This window comes from Rhinolophus sinicus, linkage group LG03 (genome assembly GCF_036562045.2).
Source record: "Rhinolophus sinicus isolate RSC01 linkage group LG03, ASM3656204v1, whole genome shotgun sequence".
In the NCBI taxonomy this organism is placed as follows: Eukaryota; Metazoa; Chordata; class Mammalia; order Chiroptera; family Rhinolophidae; genus Rhinolophus; species Rhinolophus sinicus.
The window spans coordinates 57910894-57933124 of NC_133753.1; the positions used below are offsets into that span (position 1 = coordinate 57910894).

A 22231-nucleotide genomic window follows, 5' to 3' on the forward strand; every position below is an offset into this window, starting at 1 on the left:
TTCCTAACCTGGTGAAGGAAATAGATGGAGAAGTCCAGGAAGCACAGCAAGTCCCAAACAAGATGAATCCAAACAGGTCCACCCAAAGACACATTATAATTAAAATGGCAAAGATTAAAGACAAAGAGAGAATCCTAGAAGCAGCAAGAGAAAGGCAACTAGTAATTTATAAAGGAGCCCCCTTGAGATTGTCAGCTGATTTCTCAACAGAAACTTTGCAGGACAGAAGGGATTGGCACAAAATATTCAATGTGATGAAAAAAAAGCAAGATTATTCTACTCTACAAGGCTATCATTTAAAAGCGAAGAACAGATAAAGAGCTTCCCAGACAGTAAAAAGCTAAAGGAGCTCATCACCACCAAACCAGTATTACAAAGAATGTTAGAGAGACTTCTTTAAGATGGGGAGGGGAGGAGATCAAAATTAGGAATAATAAAATGGCAATAGCTATATATCTGTCAACAATTACTTTCAATGTAAGTGGATTAAATGCTCCTATCAAAAGATATGTGAGGGCTGAGTGGATAAGAAAACAAAACCCTTACATACACTCCCTACAAGAGAATCACTTCAGATTGAAAAACACAAACACAAATAGAAAGTAAAGAGATACAAAAAGATACTTCACGAAAATGGAAACAAACAAGCAAAAAGTTGGGTAGCCAAACTTATATCAGACAAAATATGAGTAGACTTTAAAACAAAGGCTATAACAAAAGACAAAGAAGGACCCAGTAATCCCACTTTTGGGTATTTAGCTGATGAAACCCAAATGCTGCTTCAAGGGGACGCATGCATCCATATTCATTCATCATTGTTTACAATGGCCAAGATGTGGAGGCAGCCTGGGTGTCCATTGATGGAAGAGTGGATAAAGAGGAGGTGATACATACAATCATATACAATAGAATATTGCTCAGCCAAGGAAGAGAATGGGTTCTCACCATCTGTGGCAGCATGGATGGATCTGGAGGGCATTGTGCTGAGTGGAGTATGTCAGACAGTGGAAGACAGATGCAATGTGATATCGCTTATATGTGGAATCTAAACAACAAAATAAACAAACAAATCAGAAACAAACTCATAGGTACAGAGAACATTTTGATGGTTGCCAGATGGGCGGGGTTTTGAGGGTTTGGGTGAAAAAGGGGAAGGTTGGTGCAAAAGTAATTGCAGTTTTTGCAATAATTTTTAACCTTTTGAACTTCAATTACTTTTGCACCACCCTAATACAAATTGGTTGTTACAAAGGGTGTAGCATAAGGAATATAGTCCATAATATTGTAATAACTATGTATGGTGTCAGATGGATACTAGATTTGTTGGGATGGTAGATGGGAGGGGGTTGGAGGGCAGGGTGAAAAGGTGAAAGGATTAAGAAGTACAAATTGGTAGTTACAAAATAGTCATAGAATGTAAAGTACAGAGTAGAAAATATAGTCAATAATGTTACAACTTTGTATATTCCAGGCGCCGTACTAGACTAATCCAGGGGATCACTGCATAAACTATACAAATGTCTAACCACTATGCTGTACACCTGAAACTAATATAAAATAATATTGAATATCATCTATAACTGAAAAAAATAATTTAAAAAAAAGCAAATTGAAAAAAAAAAAAAAAAGTGAAGGAAGCCAAAGAGAAAGATGCCTGGGTTCAGCTGAAGCTCCAGCCTCCTCCACCCAGAGACGCACTTTTGTGAGAACCAGTGGAAAGGAGCCTGAGCTGCCGGAACCCGTTTTCTGTGAATTCATGGCAGGATATGTGTAAAAAAGTAAAAGCCTCTGTGCTGTTGAAAATAAAAATGTATACCCAGTTCATTTCAATAATGACATATGTTCAAAATTAATAATTTATAATAAAATATAGTTCTTTGTCTCAATACCAATCATATATAATGAATGTGCAATGCAAAGAAAATCTAATTCTTTCAGAGTGACAAATATCATCCTGCTCACAAATACTTCATCATGGAAACCAGACTCAAGAGCACGCTATAACTTTGTAGAAGGGTTAAAAGTCTTTGAAATTCTAACAGACATTTGCGGGAGAAATTAAATATTAACAGGAAAAAGCTGCATGCAAATGAAATCTCAGCAGCTCAAGACCATCTACACTTTAAGAAAAGTGTACCATTGGTTGTGCTAATCATTCTACAAGAATGACATTCAATTTTTTGTGATTTTCACACACAGAAGGTCTTAGACTTTCAGCCACTTTATGCAGCAGGGGGAGTAAGGCAGGCATTAAAAGTAGTCTGACATCTTCCGGTATCACTTGTTTCAGGAAGATTGTTGAGCCTTCTCTTCTGATGCTGCTGGGACTTCATCACGGTCTGTGACAGGTGGGGAACAAAACTAAAGATGGAAAGCAGGCATGACTGAGACTGCAGGCTTCTCGCTTGTGGAATGAACAGGACCACTGCCTCTTTTCAACCATGGACATCATACTAGTCCCAAGCTGACCAAGACCTACCTGTTCCCCAAATTCCGAGGGACCTAAGTTAGGAGAGACCCGGGCCTCCCTTGCTAGACTCTTGGTGGGGGAAATGTCCTATTGGAACACACAATTGGAGATGAGAGGTGAAATTGGTGGTTTCCTGTAAGAAAATCCAGCAGTTTGCATCATGTTAATGATAGTCATGGCAATAGAACCCATCTGTTACATATACCCAATGACATTTTTTGAAAACATGAAAATAATTACTACAAAACCTAGATGCATGGGGAAATTATGAAACTATGTTGATTAATGAAAGCAACCACACCATTATAACAATAAGGTAAAATATTTATTTGCATATGACAGATGGAAAGACACATAAAAAATTGAAAACAGTTTTATTTTTTGGAAAGTGGGATTATGGGAGAGTTTTTTCCTTTTGATTAAATTAATGCTAAAATATTCTTTGTACAATATTTTTTAAGTCTTACTGAAAAATGAGTAGACTTTTGCAACATTGTTTTTCTCTGCTTTCATTATTTAAAATGAAGCAGTGTTTAATGTGTTATTCATTGAACAGTCAAATATATTACCTATGCAAAATGCAATCTGAAAGCTAAACTTTGAAAGTCACGTGGATCCAGACTAAGGAAGTTTTATTTTGAAATTTTACTATTTGGACTTGATTAGTATCAAGAGGAAAAACTGTAGTTCATATGGGCACTTATTCCAGTAACGTCATTTAAAACCTCCCTGAAGACAAGGAAATTTGTACAGTGTGATCCGAATTCGTGAAAAAACCCACCGGGTTTCTCCTAACATTTGTTGTTGTTGTTGTTGTTGATGGTGATTTTTTTTCTCCTAACATTTTTATACCAGAAAAATAAAATTAAAATGAGCACCAGGAACAGCCTTGAAATAGAACATAGATATTTTTGAAATGAACAAATTGCATTCAGAGAAAGACAGAAGTAAACCTGAAGTGTGGTTCACAATGGGGAGTGGGGCCCCAGGAAGTCCATCTCATCCCGTGTCTTGGTAACTGCAGAGGGTTTGAGCTACAAGTTTATCAGTGAGACTAAGGTCTTAACCAATGCCTCCTTCAGTCATTTGTCAATTGCTGCTTCAGAAGGGAAGTGTCTGCTTTTCCAGACACAGACATGGGTTAAGACCAGGGTTAGGGCACAACCACAGGCTGTACCAGAAACAGACAGGACAAAAGCCCCAGCTTCATTAGCGGCACACTTACACCATCTGCTTACCATCTTTCTTTCTGCAGTAAGCAGAGCCCAAGCTAACAGAGGCGGCCAACACATGCTGCCTGTCACCTCCAGAGCCTCTCAGAGGTCAGGACTCTGAGGTTCTCAGTATATGTAGAAATATCTGAACAAGATTACAAAAATTGTGGTATATTATTAATATTTGCATTTAACAAATTGCTACTTTTAAAGCACACCAAAAGAATTTTAATGGTAATTACAGGAGTTATGAAACTATTAGGTCCTAGTGTGCTATGGATGATGTGGTCCAGATGATGGGATGCAAGTTTAAAGTGGTCTGATGAGTACTGTCTTCTTTCAGTTCTCTCAGTATAACACCAGACATAATAGTCATGTTTATACTTGAGACCCTTCAACACTGGGAAACCCAGGCCAGAACCGCCCCCCCCCCGCCCCCCCGTCCTCCTGTCAAGGATACTGTTTACCTCTCTCAAATGTTCCTAATTGGAAATCTTTCCTTAACCATAAGCCTATCACACCACCTGCTCCAACTTACCGTGATATTATAAAGGAGGCAAAAAGACAATTTGCAAGGAATGAAAAGGACTTTAGAATGTAAGTTGATGACATACTATTGTTAAATACAAAATCATAGTCTCTTTTAAAGCTGGAAATGATCTTAGAAATCACTGTTTCTCCTTATTTTACTGATGAGGAGACTTGCCTCTGAGCAACTTAGAACTTGAAGAGTGTTAAGGCTGTATGTGGTAACCATGGGGACATGGCAAGAGTCAGGGTTTGAAGGAAGGAAGCTTTGCTGTGGTGAGATTGGGGGATGCACCCCAACATGGAGAGGCCAGGGGATGCAACCCAACATCGAGAGGCCAGAAGAGAGTTCTGAGGACTAGAGATTGGATTATTTATTGTCCATTTACAAAGATGAGCCCTGGAAGAAGAGAAGAAAGGTCGTTTTCAGTAGAAGGAGTTCTACTGTATCCCTGAAACTGGGATAGCAGCTGGGGTGGTGTTGAGGAAAGCAAAGCAGAGGTCTTTTCTGTAATGTTCCCTTGGGGAAACATTGTCAGTTTCTTGTACATAATTTAAATGTTTCCTCATGGCCAGTCATGGTATTCTTAAGTGCCAGGAAGCTACAAATAGCTTAATCAGAGGCTGTCCATCAATTTTTATAAAAACAAATTGGCAGGGTCCAACTCTTCTGCCTATGATATCAAAGTCATTGCCTTGAGGTTGTATTGCCTTAAATGGGAGAAAGGAGGAGCATCCTCCCCTTTGGGTGTCTGATGCTGTTCAGGAAACATCAAAGAGAGGTAAACAGAAGAGCAGCCGGCTAGGTCCTATCTATCCAGCAGGCAGAACCAAAGTCTGAGCCTCAGTCCCATGGTCCCCATCCCCCTCACGCATGCACACGTGCGCGCGCGCGCACACACACACACACACACACACACACACACACACAGCCCTGAGATTTCCCATGCTCAATAGGAAGAACAGGGATGGCCACTGTGGAAGCAGCAAGGTGGAGTCCAGGCCATACTCAGGTGCCCTGGTAATGCCTTTGGCATGTTTACAAGGAGGATGGCTGCGCTGGGGAATTCCTCGTACCAAGGGAAGGGCACGCCTGAGAACTGGTTTGTGAAGGACTTTCCCTGACAGGGGGAAGTCAGCTAATTGTAGATTTATTGTCTCCCAATTAGAAATGCTTGCTTTCTTTTAATTTTTAACTCCAAGCTTTGATTTTATAGAGAAAAGCACAAAATTCATGAAGAAATAAAACTCCTGAGACAGCGGCAGGAAAGAATTGACAAGGAACTTGATAGGTTTGTTTTTTATTCAACTTTGTAGTGCTTACAAACATTTTAATTGAACAAATGTGTTACATAAAACCACAATGGTTTTATTATGTAAAAATACATCAACTCAAATATCTGCAGAGAGGTTTTCTACTCAACAGTTCATCTGGAATAACACTTTAACTTTCTTTACCCACATAATCACCTACTCCGCTAATTTAATTACTTGCTAAACATTATCATCATCTCCTTTTACTCCACCAGACACAGGATTTAAGCTCAAAGCTTTTAAAAAAATGAACCCAAAACCATGCCCTGCCCTAACGGAAGATGTAAACTAGAAAAACAGCCTATTTAGCTGGTGTCCGTGGGTTGGTTCTTTGTCCCCCTTCAACCCCCGCTGGTTCCCATATACATATCAACATTGTCCCCCACTGAAGCAAGGAAAGTTGGGCTGATTTATTTATTTTAGAAATTAGAGTTTAAAAAGGAAAACTATAGAGTATTGAAGCTAAACCACTTCTTCCAACATACCCACACACGTAAGAATATGTATCAGATGAGTACAGCCCTTCAGACGAGCCCCTGGAGGAGCCACAGCTCTGTCAGCCATGCTGCCATGCTTGTCATTACTATTCTGGATCTTATAAGACTAGTCTCCCAGTAATGTGAGGAAATCCAACCCATTACTTTAGAATCTTACCTCACTTTTCACCCAAAATCATATCACCCAGGTTTTCCCTTTGTAACACCTAAATTACAAGATCTGACTCCAGGTGACTTTTACAAGTTCCCAAAAATCAAATCTACATAGGACAGGATTTCACACCACTGAGCATACGCAGAAGAATGTAGAATGGTTTTGAGATCGACTGGTGAGCAGCACTCAAATACGTTTTATGCAGTGACACGTTGGAGAAAGTGAAGGGAAAAGTACTCATTTGGATATATAAATGCCACGTGCCTGTGAAATTGTAGGCACAGCATGTAAGTTTCCGTCTGTAATCTTTGAAAATGAGATACTCACGGAGAGGAAAGGCAAGCAGAAAGATGGGGGATTAGGTCGTGGTGATGGCTGCAGAACTGTGAAAATACAATTGGCCCTCGAACGACGTAGGAGTTAGGGGTAAGGACCTTGACACAGTCAAAAACCGACATACAACTTTTGACTCCCCAAAGCTTAAGTTGTCCCTCAGTATCCTCAGGAGATTGGTTCTAGGATCCCTGTGGATACCCAAATCCGAGGATGCTCAAGTTCCCTGTATAAAACTGCACAGATACAGTCAGCCCTCCGCATCCATGAACGTCCAGCTGCAGATCAAAAACAGTACAGGTATTTACTGAAAAAAGTCCACATATGAGCGGACCTGCACAGTTCAAACCTGTGTTGTTCAAAGTCAACTGTACTAAAACCCACTGAATTGTACACTTTACCAGGGTGAATTTTATGGTATGTGACATATCTCAATAAAGATGCTAGTTTTTAAAAAGAAAGAGGGGGCCTCTAAATTAAAAGAGTGAGTTAGAAGATGGGTTGGTTTTTAACCAGTCCCAGGATGACATGCAAAGACAAGAGGACTCCAAGAGGGTGTTACTAACGGGATACAAAGGATATTTCGGGGTGTGTGGAAATAGGACTACGAGGAAGAGACCCAGACTGTAATAACAGATTTGAGAAAAGCAGGGAAGGACCGACGCACAAGGTCACAAGAAGTGAGGAGAGAATCCAGGTGGAGGAGATAAAATTGGCAGAGACAGAGAATGAATTTGTCAGTCACAGAGCACTAAAGCAACAGACCCATAAGACGCAGCCCTCCTGTGCCCTCAGGGGTACGCTAGACTAAATGTAAGGAAACCTAGAGAAGGCCTTGCAGGGGGTTGGCTAACCCAAATGTTATGCTTCAGCAAAGTACGTCTGGAATTCTCAGATATTTTTACTTCCTACAAATTTCATGGAAGAAAAATAACCTTTAAGTGTTTCACTTGAGAGTTGTCAGTGAAGTTAATAGCTTTATGCCCTTTTTCATTTCTTTCTCTCACCTATGTTTCTCATGCTAATACTGTTTCTCCTTTGTCCCAAGTTCCTGTCCTTCCTTGCCTAAGTTACCCCTGCCTCTTCCCTGGTCCATAGATCTCTGGAAGTTTCCTGTTGTTTCCTGAATTCAACGATTCATTTCCTTCATAAATATTTCTGAGTGCATACTTGGTGACAGAAATCAAGACACATACTTGGATTCCCACCTTCCATGAGCTTACAGTCTAGTCAGTGTCCTCACCCGTTAGCCTTTTCCATCTCTCTTTCTCCCCCAGATCTTTCCCTTGCCAGTCCGTTTTACTCTTCTCTCCCCATTGACACATCTTAAAAGTCTGTGTGGGAGCCTGGTGAGTGGAATCAGTGAAGGAAATACTGTGTGAACCGTCTCTCTGAAGGGGACACTTCACTGAGGGGATGCAGTGTAACACGGTGGGTGGAACTGAGGGCTCGAGTCACACTGCTTAGGTTTAAATCCTGTTCATTGTTAGCTGTGTGACAGTGGGCAGGTTACTCAACTTATCTGAGCCTGTTTCCGCCTTTATAATAGTAGTGCCTACTTCATACGATTCTTGTAAGTGTAATTGAATTAATAGTTGTAAAGTACTTACTAGTGCCCAGCGTATTAAACTCTTTGTAAATGTTGGCTCTTAGTTGGTGTCAGTATAAAAATGGTTCATTAGCGATATTCTTTACTCCATGATAGACTCCAAGCAAAGGCTACCTTGAAACCGTATGAAGCTGAGGATGACTTTCAGAAGTTCCTACATAACCTGGTATGTTTCTTTTTTGAAAATAATTGAGAATTCTCTCTCTAGCTTCTCTTATATAGACTGGAAAGTATTTAATGAACAATATATGGTTTCACATCCAAGTTACAGTGGCAGAATAGAAGGCATTCTTGTTATTTAATCATCCGTATGCCCATTTAGGATAATCTCTGCTTTACGTATTTGTGACAACCTCATGCCCACTATCCCTATCCCTTGCTTCTGACCAGTTTGTGCAACTGAAAACCTGCAAAAGCAGTCAGAATTTCAAAGTAACAAAAAATCATGGGTGTTGGAAGTCGTATTTTATTTTCATTAATAATTCAACAAAAATATATTGGATTCCAACTACTGTGTTAAATCAATGGTCCCTGCCTTCAATTAACGGAAACATGAGACAGAAATGACAAAGGTCTACACAGGGCTAAGAGTGACAAAGAAAGGAGAGGAAGGAGACAGTTCCATCTTTCCAGTTTTCTTTGTCCCTTCCTTTTCTGCTTATGGGCAGTCCTTTAAATCTGAAGGGCTTTCTTTCCTTCCAACAGGCAAGAATGTGTAAAGATTAGTGTACATTAAATCTGAAGGCTGGACCATCTGAGGAATAGGAGAGAGTCTTTTATTTTCGGCATGTCAGGCTTCTACTCAAAAATCCAGAGCAGTCCTCACTGGCTACTGGTGCAATGTCAAAAACAGGGGTAAAATAATCGAATTGAATCCCTATATGAGCCAAAAAGGTGAGATAGAAAGGAGTAAAATACCAGGGTGCTTAATGTTAAACAAATAATACTGACTATTCTACTTCCCTACACACACACATACAATTCTTTCTCCCATTTTTCTTGGTCTCTCTTCACTTCAGAGAAATATTCTATTTAGTGTAAGAAAACAACTGTGCAGGTTGACCTCAGCTAGTAAATGATAAATGGCCTGAGTATCAGGGAAACTACACTGAGTTGTGAAAACTGCAGCACACCGGAGAGTCCTGCCTCATCTAAACCAGGCAACCACTTCCCCAGCCTGCAGGAATGGAGGCCAAAGTGTTATCAGGTCCTCCACCATCAGTAATCCGGATTCTTCCATAAAATTCCTAATGAGGACCCCAAGCTTTTGAATACTTGGGGGGCCAAACTAAATATATCTGTAGACCAGATGTGGCCTATGGGCTACTGGTTTGCAACCCTTGGTCTACATGGTGGACTTGGAGCTCTTCAAAAGCTGGCTCTAGCCAGTATTGCCAACCTGTTATTCTCCACTATATCCCAAGGCAAACCCTTCACTCCCACTGAGCCTTCTGAACACACCAAGTGTACCCTCTTGTCATATATCTTGCTCATCTGCATTGCCGACTGCCCAGCTTCCAAATTCTATTCATCCCTCAGGGCCCTGCTCAAGTTCCATCTTATGTATGAAGCTTTTTTCCAGTGGTCCTCGCCCCATCCTCTCCAAACAAATTTGATATCTCTCATAATTTTTAAAATAACACTTGGTGATGGTTTGATTGAAAACTAGTTCTTTTTGTCAAGCCAGGTACTAAGACAAATACCGAGTAAATCCCTGGTTTAGAATGACTGAAATTTTTATCATACTTACCCGTTGCAAGGAAGGAATCTCATGGTAAACATTTCAATAGCAAAGCGATGGCAAATGCCTTTTTTTTTTACTGTAATGCAGGTGTATTTAAAGAATCATATACCAACCATAGCTCTTTTGTGGGAAATGGGAAAGGTATTAAAAAGTAAAAGATTATAATTTAAAATCAATTCAGATTCTGTATGATTGATTTTTAAAAACTCAAAATTCTTTCAAAAAATTTTACCTAAGCCGTCACAAGCATTTACCTTTCTGCTAAGAATAAAAATGCACCAGAAGTTTGTTTTAGAATAGAATAATGGATTTCCTAGTACTTTATGTATGACGGCTGTCCTTTGAGCAATATTACCGCCTCTATGAAACTGAGATTCAAGATGATGATGCCCAATCTTTGAGTTGTACATTCATGAGCAAAAAAATCATAGAATAATAGAAAGTGGTGATAATTTTTGGATAATTTATGCCATAAGACTGCCACTGTCTCAACTATCTGATTACATCACAAAAATGCTTTTTGGTCTAAATCTTCATGTAATTCAGGAAGGCCCTTCTGTCGTCTATCCATGAGAGAAAGCCATGTATTTACCATCACCACATGGCCAATATTTCTGCCCATTTTTGAGAAACAAATACAGGCACCCACCAACACCCCTACCCATCCCAGAACAAACTCAGCCTTTTTCTACTTTCACCCATATACCTGCACACCTGCCCTATACTGGTCCACATATACAAACAGATCTTGCTAAACACACAATAAAGGGATGCAAGGTGGTATGTCCCAGAACAGTAAGCATGCATCTTGGATTAGAGAGGCATTTATGAAAATGTAGGATAGAGTGGGAAGAAAGTCAACTCTATGAACAAATTTAATTACCTGAATTATCATCCAGATAATTCTCTGTTTCACTGTGAACAGAGATAAACACTTAAAGTGTCTTTTAACTAAGTTTCTCTATTAAATGATAGAGCTCAGGGCCAAAAGAATGGAAAGTGACTGTTTATGTGATATCACATGGTTAAAAAATTAAATGGTTGGGATTTTATTCCTAAATCCATCTTTTGAAAAAAAGTAAGTAATTCTTCTCATCTTGATAATTGGGGGAATCTCAACATTCAAGTATACGATCTGTGAATACTTAATAATGTATTATTTTAATAGTATTGTGAAGCTCACGTTGAGAGAGAACTTGTGGCATCACTGTCATCATCATCAACAGCAACAGAAGACTACAACTTGGGGGAAGAAGAACACTAAGAGAAACCAGACATAAGCTGTATGTAAGAATATTGCATACCATTCCATTGTATCAGTTTAACTGTAACAGTATGTTTAATTCAAGTCCAATCCATGAGGACAGTATTGATTGTCTTTTACCATTCATCTTTAAAAATCTTGAAATCAATAAATCCCAGCACATCATTCTTAAGAGATCTGCCCAACAATAATTTTGGCTCTTATTGGTAGAAAACATATTTTAAGATGGAAAAATAATCATTATCAAGCATCGAGAGCTTTCAACCATCTCTTTGGAAATACATCTTGATAATAGCAACCATTCATCATAATACAAAACAGAAAAAGGATTAATTTACTGTGGCATAAGAAGTCCTGCCAGTTCCTAAATGCCCTAAATAGTTTCTCTGAGATTTTTTACATTGTTTAGGCCTCAAGGAAAACCAAAGCCCCGCCTCCAGGTTTGGTAGCAAACAAACTCTGCTTCTCGGGTGCTAGGCTTCGGTTGTTCTTCTGGTAATAAGCTTCACGCACATTTGCTAGGAAACTGGGCAGCTTGTCGGCAGGTACTATTGATACTGTGCAGCCTCCCCATCCTGCTCCAGTAAGTCGTGACCCCTGAGCCCCAAACTTCCTAAAACAATGAGGAAAAGAACATTAGAACCTGTAAATGAAAACGAGAGTAATTTGCCTGGTGCTTATAGAACGTACACTCTATACCCAAGTTCTAATGAGAGAGAGTTTTGTTTTGTGGGGGGTTTTCAGTGTGGCCAAGGTGATTTGAAGTTTAATTGTATCTAAAACTAGCCCCTGGTTTTGGCTCTACATAGTAAGTAGTTGCTATACAACTCCTCAAGTGGTCATTTTTCTGGAATCTTCCCTGACTGCATCTTCAGGAGCTGGTCTGACAACTGGACTCATAATTTATTATTAAATGAAATGTGTGATTGGGATGGGAACTACTCTATAAACCACCACCTAGCAAGAGGCACTTTTTGTCACCATTAACCAGGCACAGTTTCAAGCCTCAGATTTACACCAAAGTGAAAGACCCTACACAAAATACAAGGATCGCTCATCTTTAAAAGATGCAACTTATCCTAACAATAAAAGTTAACATGTACTTTCAATTCTTCCTAATAAAATTTACTCCAAATTCATAGCAGATTAAAAACTCCGTAAGTAATTTAGCACAATTTTGTTCCTTTCTCCCATCTAAATGAGCTACTTTGCTTCCTGGAAAATATCAATAGACTATTACCCGTCCTCTAGGACATCAGAATTATTCCAGACCAGTAATTCATTCTCCTCTCAATGATTTTCTCAATTGATTTCATCATTTGTTTAATGCTTTTCAAATGAAAATAGATGTTTAAGGAAGAAAACAAAAATGCTTGCAAATAAAGATTACTCATCTCCTGTCCCTCAAACCTTCAGCTTCTGGTCCAATAGCCGAACTAAGCCTGTCATCCAGGCTGAAAAGTTTCTCTGGCCCTGGAATTCTACGGTTACTCTGAGTTCTTAGGCTGGCAAAGGGCCAGTTTGCAATTTGGTGATTTGAAATTTAAAGAAAAAAAAGTTGTCACTGTCAGCCACATCAAAATCTCTCTCTCTCCCTGTGGAAAATGCTGAGAAAAACTGAGGTGTCCACGAAGTTATCTCTGGAAGACCATGGCAACGTGTAGAGGAGAACACTGTGTCCTCTTAGTGGTTTTCTAAGACCCAAACTATGCCATTTTACTGGACTCAAGTCAACCCAGTCTTTTATGGTCTTCAATGGACTTCTAGAAATATTTTCTTACACATTTTCATTTGAACAGTTTTTGAAAGCTGTGGTTTCGAATTGAACCTAAAGCAAACTGAGAGTATTGTTTCTAACTGGCTGCAAAAGCCATAGGAATTGTGCCAGAGGGCCTATTTTCCTGAGTATCCTGCCAGTTTCCAGAGAGCAGAAGCTAGAAATCTTTCTAGGTAAATGCATTCACTTTTGAGTCTCCAGAGCTGCTCTGTCACCACCTGCCTGCTGCAAATGAAAATGGACTGGATTGCATCAGCCACATGGTCTGAAATCATCGAGGCTCAAATTTCCCCACTAGAGAATGATAAGTGCTATTATAAATAGCCTTCTGCCCTGAGTCAGTGGCACTTGTGATCACAAATCAGGGTATGTCCCAGCAGCTGGGCAGCAGCCTGCCCAGCTACCCACTCACAAGTCTGAAAGGTCCTGTCTGCAGCGTTCCCCACTGGTGCTTAATACGCCCTTTGGCTTATGCCGTAGAAATTCTGAGAGAGATCCAAAAGTTAGGAGACCGATATAAGCTTTAAATTAAGAAAGGAAAGCAGTTGAGCCAAGGGTATTTAGTGAACTTTTCACGTTTGCATTTTATTTTCCCCTGGGAGAACAGTAAGGCATTAAAAATATAGGTCCTGAGTGGCAATCATCAGGGAGGCAATCCAAGAGTTATGAAAACCAAAACCCTAAAATCCTCCAAATACCACTTTGATGATTGTGGTGACTGGATTGGGAATAATGAGGAAGGGCTGGTCAAAACAACAAAAGCAGCCTCTGCCTTAAAAAGCATGATCTACAAAACAAAGGTGGGGCAGATGAGAGATGGAGATTATAAAGCATGTTCCCTTTGATGCTTTTATCACTGAAAAGTGTATTCGTATAACTAACTTTCCAGGTACCCAACACTGCCTGACTAAAATTTCATTCTTTTAAATGAACTGATTTGACCATAAAGCACTTACTAAGGTATAAGGCCCAGGACAGTGGAGAAGGGGGGAGAGCTCCAGTCATACCCAACTTTGTAGCAGACTACAGAGGGAAAACTCCAAGAGGGAAAGCAAGGAATTGTGTCTTGTATTTCAATTCAATTTTATTTATTTCAAAATCAATAAATATTATATTATACAAATGAATATTAAATTATTTCAGAAAATCTTAAATTTTGGGACAGCTTATATCTATGTTTCTCAACCCAGCCCCGCATAATTCCAGGCATTTGGTAGGTTCTAATAAATGGCTGCTGGGTTGTCATATTTGTTTTAAAATATCAATATATACTCAATATTTTTAAAATTAAATCACTATTAGAAAACCTCAATTATATGAAACAAAGTATAATAATAAAGGAAAAAGATGATACTTGCCCAAATATAAAATATCTTTTAAATGAACAAAATGTGAATTTTAAGAAATGGCTAAATTTTAAAGCAGAATTTACTGAGAAACATAAAACAATTTTGAAACCAAGTCAATTATATGTGAGACATATACATATATATGACTGCTTATATTTATATTTATATATATAGTATATATTATGTATAGAATTTTCTGACTGGAGTCTCAGAGAAACAGACCTTCCAGAACAATTTCTATTATTTTTACAGCCATGTTAGAAACACTTCAGATTGCTTTAGATTCAAGAAATCACAGACTTCAAATGCTGTTCAAATAAGAAAGTATAAGAACATATGACTATGAGTCTATTTTAGAAATGTAAGCTACTAAAGGCCATTGAAGACCTGTTGATTTGGGTCCGGCATATGGCATATATATATTGGGGGGCAGGGGTAGAGGGGCAGGGACAATACGTGGAAGACAGAGGCCCAAAGAGAAGCGAGCCCCAAGGGCAGCTGACCTGGCTCTCTCCCTCTGCCTTGGCAGAGTGTACAGATTAGCACTTAAGAGCATACTAATATGGGTGTGACTTCACTCTTCCCCCATACTGACCTGGTCAGGAGAATGTGTGCAAGAGGCTGAGCAGCACAGCCCTGGAATAAAGTTGTGGAAAGACTTCTGAGGAAGGCAGCAAATTTACTTTTGTAACCTTTGTGGGTCTATTAAAATTTGTCATTCATCTTCCTTAATAGCTTGGGCAATAATGCAGCAATGAGTCCTCTCTTATTTCAACAAGTGTCAAAATGGAAATAAAAGGCCTTAACTATTTTTTCTTAAGTATAACCAGGGAAACCAATAACAAATGAGCTGTCTCACATATAACTGACCTGGTTTCAAAACTGTTTCATGTTCCTCAATAAATCCTACTTTAAAACTTAGCCATTTCTTAAAATTTACATTTTGTTCAGTAAAAAGAGGTATTTTAAGAGGCAAACTTCATCTTTTTCCTTCATTATTATACTTTGTTTCACATAATTGAGGTTTTCTAACATTAATTAAAAACAAATAAGCAGCCTAACTGCATAAGTGTAATTTCCTTCTCCCTCCCTGGCCCTTTCTTTGGATTCTCAAATGATTTTCTCTTGAAGAACAGTAGAAGGCTCCCCTGAAAACACAGCAAGCACTGTTGATCTCGGCTATCCTTTCTGCCCCCTTCTTTCTACTTGAGCCATAAAGTAATTTCCTGTCCATTGTCCTATAGTCACCTTTCACTATATATATATATATGGCCTCCCTCAGATCACATTAAGATTTTAGCTCTTACATGGTGCTCTGAGTATTCTAGGCATAGGAGTTCCTCATTCTTTTCAAGCAAATAGTTTCCAAGCAGGCCTTCCAGAAAACTAAAGGATTCTAAAGTGCCACAAGTGGACTGGGGATGGTGATCTAAAGATTGTCTTTGGTGGGTGCTCCTTCTTAAACCCATTTCAGCTTCCCTCCTCCACTGATTCACTATGTTAACTTGTTCAAATCACTTAAGCTCTTACTGCCTTCTCGGATCTCTACTCCCCCTGTTCTCATATCTGATGATACTGTAGGATCATTCTCACCTCAAAATGTGAGGTCTGATTTCCCAAAATGTGGCTTTTATAGAAATGAGGAAATTTTCTCAGGCCCAAAACCCAGGAATCAGCTTGACTCCTCTCTTTCACCCACACAGCAATTGTCTTAAATCTTCTCTTCAGGGCATATCTGGCCTACAATCATTTAGCACCTCTGAGGTCACTTTCTCTACTGGGAGCCAGCATCCTTCCAGTGGCCTAGAGGCCCGCGTGGTATGGGTCCCCACTACCTCTCTCACTTCACCTACTACTCTCCTTCCTTTACTGCCCTCCAACCACACTGGGCTTCTTGTTGTTCCTCACATGTGACAGCCATGTACCCACCTCAGGACCTATCTATTTGCTGTTTTCATTTCTTTACTTCCTTCAGGTCCCTGCTCAAATATCATCTCCTCAGAGAGGCCTCCTTCGGCTCCTCCGTATAGGATTACCCACTCAACCCTGGTTCTCTCTATCCCTTCTTCTTTTTTTTTTTTTTTTCCATAGCACTTAGCACTACCACTCAGTTTAGTTTTAATTGTCATTTCCCTCTTTCTCCATGAGAATGTAAGGCTCCATAAGAGCTTTACCTGGCTGAACATCCCAGGAAGAGAAAGTTCATTAAAGAATTCCAGGAAGCTGGCAAATGTCCTCCTGCTTTTCAGGTGGGATTCAAACTACCCTGCTACCTTCTAGGCAAACATACTTCTTCCCGATTTCTGCACAAATCATTCCACTTCCTCTTATGTCCAGAACTGAACAATATTTGTCCCTTTAATTGACTGGGCCCTGGGTATTTTCTGAAAAGAGCACTTATAATGAGACAAGCTCTGTAAGGCTTTTTAGCAATTAGTGAGCAAGCACTGACGACAGCAGTTACTGTCATCAATGCTGTGTTCAAGTCTCTTGACAAATTGGGTTACACATGCCATTTGTGATCACTGGGGCTACTTGGTTTAAACTTTTCAGGCTGGGAGTGTGGCAATGAGTGAGGCAAGCCATAGGCGCCAAGTGGTAAGTATTTTCATTACTAATTACACACAGTTCTGTATTATCTTCTCACAGTGGAAATAACATCTAGCCATTTGAGAATTTTCCCAATTTCCCTTTCAGTTCTCCCAAGGTCAATGAGATCCCTTCTGGGTAAAGGAACCATTCTACTCCATTACCTCCATTCTCTAGCAATTATAAGGAAGTTGTTTTCAGGCTTTGTGAAAATTTCCCTCTTTATATTTCTGTCTTAACCAACCATTTATAAATTAGGCTTTCTTCGGTCCTTATTTCCCTAAATTGCCTAACTTAAACCTGGGAGGCAGGAAACGATGGTTTGAGTAATTCCTTCTGCACCCCCACCCCCACACTCCTATCAGGCCTGAGGTCCTCTTCCATTTTCTCCCTTGGTTTGATTAAAACTATTAAACTTAGATGCTGGTAGAGCTGCAGTGTGGTGGACAGCATCATGAGAAAGTAACAATAGGGTCCATGTCTGAGGACAGCTCCCTGAAATGTCTATTCATCCCAAGATGAAAAAGTCTTTCTTCGGAGGTGGTGAAGAACTGACTCTGAGCCTGGAACTCATAAAGCCATGGAATCAGGTCGCCACTCTTTCAACCACACAGATATTTAGGGAGGAACAAGTTCAGCTCTGTATCATAAGATAACCCCTCACAGAGGAGTAGGGAAGGATCTCCCTTCACTTAGAAGATTATAAGAATGTTGCATTATTTCTCATTAATTTAAACAATTGCTTGGGCAGCATCCCCTAGCCCCCGCCAAGCTGCTATCTCAGCCTCACCGACAGATGTCCACCAGCTGGTCCAGCTCAGGGCAGCTACACTCATACATGTCCCGGCAGCTCACATGGCTCTGGGTCATTAACTCCCCCAGCAGCTGGACCATGTTGTCAGGTGCTTCTTCACAGATCTTCTTAAACTGGAGCACACGTGCAGCCTCGCTGTACACGTGCTTTGCCCGCTGGTACAGTTTGAAGATGGGCACTTAGGAAGGAAGGGGATGGGAACCAGGTTAGAAATAGTTACTGGACAACCCAGTGCACAAAAACATACGGTTATGGAGGACTTCCACTTCTGTCTTCATTATCAATATCTTAGACTTTAAACAGATCTCTCTTTCACTGAAAGAATCCTCTATAGTCTAAATTTGTCTCTTTTTAACTCAATTTTATTTTCTTGATACTAAATACAATCTTGCAAGCATATTTTCTTCATTCCATTCAACACATCCAAACGTGTGCACACAGTGCATGCAAACTTACCCATCACATAGGAAAGGACAGGTGACATGTATTGTGTACTTCCTACGTTTCAAGCACTTTAAAGGAACTATCTCATGGAGCTCTCATCACAGAACAGGGATGGGGCAGGATGATCCCTGTTTGTTTTAATTTTATTTGATTTTTTTAATTAAAGTTTATTGGGGTGACAATTGTTAGTAAAGTTACACAGATTTCAGGTGTACAATTCTATATTACATCATCTATATCTCACATTGTGTGTTCACCACCCAGAGTCAGTTCTTCTTCCATCACCATATATTAGACCCCGTTTACCCTCGTTTACAACCCTCCCCACCTTACCCTCTGGTAACCACTAAACTATTGTCTGTGTCTATGAGTTTTTGTTTCTTCATTTTTTGTCTTGTTCTTTTGTTGTTTTCAGTTTTATATACCACATATCAGTGAAATCATATGGTTCTCTGCTTTTTTTGCCTGACTTATTTCACTTAGCATAATAATCTCAAGATGCATCCATGTTGTTGCAAATGGTACTATTTCATCTTTTCTATGGCCAAATACGTAGTATTCCTTTGTATATATATACCACAACTTCTTTATCCAATCATCTATCAAAGGACACTTTGGTTGTTTCCATGTCTTGGCCACTGTAAGTAAAGCTGCAATGAACATTGGAGCACACGTGTCTTTATGGATAAATGTTTTCAGATTTTTTGGGTAGATACCCAGGAAAGGGACTGCTGGGTCACATGGTGATTCTATTCGTAATTTTTTGAGGAACCTCCACACAGTATGATCCCTGTTTAACAGATAAGAGAATGAGGCTCAGCAGAGTGAAGTGACATGCCTAAAGTCACACATCCAGAAAGTGGCAGAAGCAGAACAGATCAGGATTTCTGACCGCAGAGCCACATTCTTTTCAATGTCACTTACCAGAAAGGACGACTGAAAATGCTTATGCTGACACTTCTATTTATAAAAATGTATCCAAAAGATAACCACAATTATTTATATATGTATATATATGAGGTCGGACAATTACGTTTGCAAACTCATCCTAGAAGTGCTGAGTATCACCTCATTGCTGAATATCACTATGGTCACCTTTGAAGTACTTCCCTTGGGAAGCTATGCACTGACACCAACGCCTAGTCCATCCTTCAAAGCTATTTTGGAACCCTTTTTCTGGAATGGCCACCAGAGCTGTCATCATATTACCCTTGATGTCCTAAATGTCATCAAAATGTCTTCCTTTCAATATTTCCTTTATCTTCGGGTAAAGAAAAAAGCCATTGGGGGCCAGATCAGGTGAGTAGGGAGAGTGTTCCAATATAGTTATTTGTTTACTGGCTAAAAACTCCCTCACAGACATTTCTGTGTGAGCTGGTGCATTGTCGTGATGCAAGAGCCATGAATTGTTGGCGAAAAGTTCAAGTTGTTTTCAACTTTTTCATGCAGCCTTTTCAGCACTTCCAAATAGTAAACTTGGTTCATTGTTTGTCCAGTTGGTACAAAGTCATAATGAATAATCCCTCTGATATCAAAAACGGTTAGCAACATTGTTGCAACAAGTTTGCGAACTTAATTGTCAGACCGCATATGTGTGTATATATACATATATGTATATACATATATACATATATAGAGAGATATAGATATATAGATATAGGTATATTTATATACACATAATACAGCATTATTTATCATAGTAGAAAATAAGAAACAATCAAAATGTCTAATAAGAAGAATCATTTTTTAAATTATGCTACATACATAAGTTTTAAAAATTACTGCTATTAAAACTCATATTCTAAGACACTATACTACATGGGAAATTGTTCATTATTAAGTGAAAAGGAAAGGTACAAAACTGTATGTACAATTGATACTAATTTTGCATTCACATATATGCATATTTATACAATTTTAATTTTTAAAAATTATATGAAAGCACCAAAACGTTAAAAGTCATTACCTCTGTGGTACATTAGGGGTGATTTTATTTTCTCCTTGACACATTTCTGTACTTTCCACATTATCCACAACAACTCTAACTTCAGTTACAGAAACATGTCCTATTGCAATGGCTGTGTCTATGTTATACATTCCCTTTAAAAGCAACTGAGACCTTCTTACCATTTCACCCTTGCTGAACAGTGAGTTGGTTTGGTAGATATAAAACAATTTTGGACAATATATGAAGCTACCTGGCCCACTGGAAAGAACCAAGGCTGAGAATCAAAAGGTCTGTCATTTCTTCTCAGTTCTTTGACAACTAGCTGTGCCCAAGTTGCTACCCTGATAGGGCTCTATTTCTTCATCTCTAAAATTAGGTTGAGAATTATTTCTCAGGATCTTTTTAGCTCTCACATTTGATGATTCTATAAAGAACTTTCTCCAAGCCTTCCCCCCATATTTTATATTTTGTAAAGAGGATGCTAACTGTGACTATTAACTTCTGTTCGTGTCCCCAGTTCTACTCTCTGCCCTTCCCCACCCCGCTATCTTCCCCAGGAGGCTGACCTGTATGGATCACACCAACAGGTTCCCTTGCCATCTAGATTGGAGAAAGGGAGAAGATGAGCAAGAGATGGAAGGGAAGAGAGTAAGGTCAGCTCTGCCTCCAGCTTCTTCTCCCTTAGACTATTACTAGTTTTACAGAAGTGCTTTTACATTCCACTTATGAACCAAGAGATTCTATTGAAGTCTCAGGTCATATTGTTAGATTCCTCCATAGCACAGTCTTCTTAAGTCATAGAGGTGGATAAAAAGGCAGCCAAGGAGTGAGTATACATTCTTAGGATTTGTGTAATTGTTCAGTAATTCTAAGTGTGGAGCTAACTTTCCTATAAATTAATAATTAAAAGTTTTCTTTCAAAGGTTCTCAGTTGAGTCATATTATATTAAACTTACAGTTAACTGCTTGCATCAGTGAAATGAAACCAATTCATGTGAATTTTCCTGTTCTGTTTCACAGAGGACTGAAATTCTGTCATCAGATTTAATTAGTTCTTCTTTTACAATGTCTTGTAATCATCCCTCCTTTCTACTTCCATTGTCATTACCCAAATTTACACTTTTATTCCCTTTCCCACCTAAACTATTTTTCAGTGGTCTCCCAACTGATATTCCTATCCTAATCTCTCCTCCCTGAAACCTGTCTTGAGGTTAAAACTGACAGATGGAGCTCCTAATGCACGGCCTTACTCATGTTCCTACCCCAAACATTAACTGCTTCCCCAGTGTTTACCATAATCCAAATTCCTGCACTCAACATGCTCAGTCCCAATAGGAACTCTTCCCTTCAGCCAAATTGGCCTATTCGTAGTTACCCGGACACTCCTCACTTCTGGGTATACTCATTAGTCCACACAGAAATAGTTTCTTGCCCTTTCTCTCCCTGTCAAATTTTACCCCTTTCTACAAGTTCAGTTTAAATTTTATATGCTCCATGGAGCCATGATGGCCCTAGCTGGAAACAATCTCTTGACTCAGAATTTGTACCACACTTGCAGTCCATGGCATTCATTTGGGTGCTTATCATATACTTTCCACAGTAATGGTTCCTCTTATCTCCACAAAGTTTACCAACTGCTAAAGACAGAAACCCAGTCTTCTATTTCCATGCATTCCCCCACTACAACATTTTACCCCACAGCACCTTCAACAATGCCTTACATGACAGGAACTCTAATGGGTGTCTACTGTTGATGATGATATGGTTAGGACTTGATTTTTAACCCCAGTTCAAAATCATGATGCCTCCATATAGATATTTTTATTTAAAAAAAAAAAAAAAAAAAATGAGGTGCCAGTACTCACAGTTTACTAGTGTTGACGCTGAGGAAAGGGGGCACAAAGATTCCCTTTGGTATTGAATCTGCAAATACTGACAAGTATAGAGTAAAACTAAGAAAAAAGAGAACTTACAAGTTAAATGTAGATGGGAAAATAAAAAACATGTTTTGTTCCACAGTACCCAAATCATGTGAATTAGCTCATACCGTGTTTCCCTGAAAATAAGACCTAGCTGGACAAGCAGCTCTAATGCATCTTTTGGAGTGAAAAATTAATATAAGACCTGGTATTATATTGTATTATATTATATTATATTATATTATATTATATTATATTACATTA

The 22231-nt window shown here is 39.2% G+C and overlaps 2 protein-coding genes across 6 annotated transcripts in view; one reads left to right on the forward strand and one right to left on the reverse strand.

The window, feature by feature from the left end:
- FAM227B (family with sequence similarity 227 member B) overlaps positions 1–11127 on the forward strand; it is a 178583-nt gene extending 167456 nt beyond the window's left edge. The window contains exons 13-15 of the mRNA XM_019730676.2: positions 4206–4281; positions 8216–8285; positions 11032–11127. Of these exons, the coding sequence (XP_019586235.2) occupies positions 4206–4281; positions 8216–8285; positions 11032–11127 (242 nt within the window). The remainder of the gene's footprint in view (positions 1–4205; positions 4282–8215; positions 8286–11031) is intronic.
- The window catches only part of GALK2 (galactokinase 2), a 127129-nt gene continuing 110394 nt past the window's right edge, over positions 5497–22231 (reverse strand). For all 5 annotated transcript variants that reach the window (XM_019730673.2, XM_074327766.1, XM_019730674.2 and 2 more), the window contains 2 exons: positions 17633–17834; positions 5497–11740 (listed from right to left, as the gene is read on the reverse strand). In XM_019730673.2, coding sequence (XP_019586232.2) covers positions 11533–11740; positions 17633–17834 — 410 coding nt within the window. In that variant the 3' untranslated portion in view covers positions 5497–11532. The remainder of the gene's footprint in view (positions 11741–17632; positions 17835–22231) is intronic.